Source organism: Spea bombifrons, chromosome 4 (assembly GCF_027358695.1).
Source record: "Spea bombifrons isolate aSpeBom1 chromosome 4, aSpeBom1.2.pri, whole genome shotgun sequence".
Taxonomy (NCBI): domain Eukaryota; kingdom Metazoa; phylum Chordata; class Amphibia; order Anura; family Pelobatidae; genus Spea; species Spea bombifrons.
Window position 1 is genome coordinate 84,887,340 of NC_071090.1, and position 1,760 is coordinate 84,889,099.

The window sequence follows — 1,760 nt, forward strand, 5'->3', positions numbered from 1 at the left end:
TAAACATGCACAGCAATATTAAAAATATGCATTTCATAAAACTAGGTTTCTTAATGCTTTACTTTACACAATTACATTTCAACGAAATAAAGTTTTATATGTTAAAAGAAATATATTTGATGGAAAAATGAAACCTTCTAAAGTGGGAATGCAGTCATACATGTACATGGGTGGCCTAATCACAATTACTCCACTTGAATAAGTTCTCCACGATCCCTTGGACATCTGCTTAACATATGATGTTACGTGATGTCAGTTCACAATTACCATTCTGTAGAATGTGTGTTCTTTCACCCTCTTAGTTAATACATTTCATTAGTAATCTGCACACAGGATATCCATCTTCATTATGAATAATGTGTTAGCTGCATTTATTAGTGTATATATAGTATATTATAATAAATGTTCAAATATCAAAGAAATACACATTTGTTTTTAAAATGGTTTTATTTTGTAGTCTATTATGTAACACATGCCCACTTTTTTTTAAAAATTTAAATTCAGCATGCATATTTTTATAAATTCTGCAATAACAAAAATACATCACGTCTATTTGTACCTCCTAGATATGCTTTCAATTTCTTGCAAAGCTTTTCTTCTTGATAGTTTCCTTCAAAGCTCCTTTGACATCATTATTCCTAAGAGTGTATATAAGTGGATTCAGCATCGGGGTAACAATACTATAGAACATGGGGGCCATTTTGTCTTGATTATGAACGCGACGTTGTCCAGGTCTCATGTACATAAATGTGATGGTACCATAAAACAAGCAAACTACAATGATATGTGAAGCACAGGTAGAAAAAGCCTTCTTCCTCCCTGTAGAAGAACTTATTTTAAGAATGTTGGAGATAATGTAGACATATGTTACTAATATAAGGGAAAGGGGGATTGAGACCCCCAACACTGCACAAAAGAAAATTACAGACCTATTAAGCGAGGCATCTGCACATGCCAGCTCTAAAACTGCAGGCACTTCACAAAAAAAATGGTTAATTACATTAGGGCCACAGAATGGCAAGTGTAATGCAAAGACGGTGTGTATTAATGAATTAATAAAACCTCCCATCCAGGAGCCAGTTGCCATCTTAATGCACAGAACTGGATGCATAATACTTGTGTAGTGTAAAGGACTACATATAGCCACGTAGCGGTCATAGGCCATCATTAGCAAGATAAAGCATTCTGTCCCACCTAAGGTGAGATGAATACACATTTGGATTATACAGCCTTTGAAGGAAATAGTCTTTTTCAGTGACAAAAAGTTTACAAGCATTTTGGGAACAATGCTCGATGTGTACCAGATATCCAAAAAGGATAAGTTGCTCAAGAAAAAATACATAGGCGTGTGAAGTCGAGGGTCCACCTTGCTTATCCAGATGATAATTACATTGCCAATCAGCGATATAATGTAAAATGTAAGAAATACCACAAACAACCCAGTCTGAATCTTCGGCTGGCTAGAGAGTCCCAGAAGGATAAATTCCACCACAAAGGTTTGATTTCTTGTCATTGATGTTAATCTGAGGTATGACAAAGAGAAAATGATATAATTCTAGTTTATGTCAAATTAAAGTAATTTGGAGTTTCATTTAGATTATGTTTTTGATGTTAAGGGATTTCATCTCTAAGCAGGTTGGTATCATACTATTTCAACTATAACAAGTACTTGCCTAAAATGAGATTCCCATAGGTTACCCACATCTGTGCCACTAACAAACTAGTTTGTGAAAGTCAAAATTACCTGTATGAAATAAGTT

The 1,760-nt window shown here is 34.3% G+C and overlaps 1 protein-coding gene across 1 annotated transcript; it reads right to left on the reverse strand.

The window, feature by feature from the left end:
* Positions 1–574: 574 nt before the first annotated feature.
* On the reverse strand, positions 575–1,513 carry LOC128490791 (putative olfactory receptor 2B8). The gene has a single exon (XM_053462858.1). It carries the CDS (start codon positions 1,511–1,513, stop codon positions 575–577), a length of 939 nt encoding a protein of 312 aa, XP_053318833.1.
* Positions 1,514–1,760: the final 247 nt, after the last annotated feature.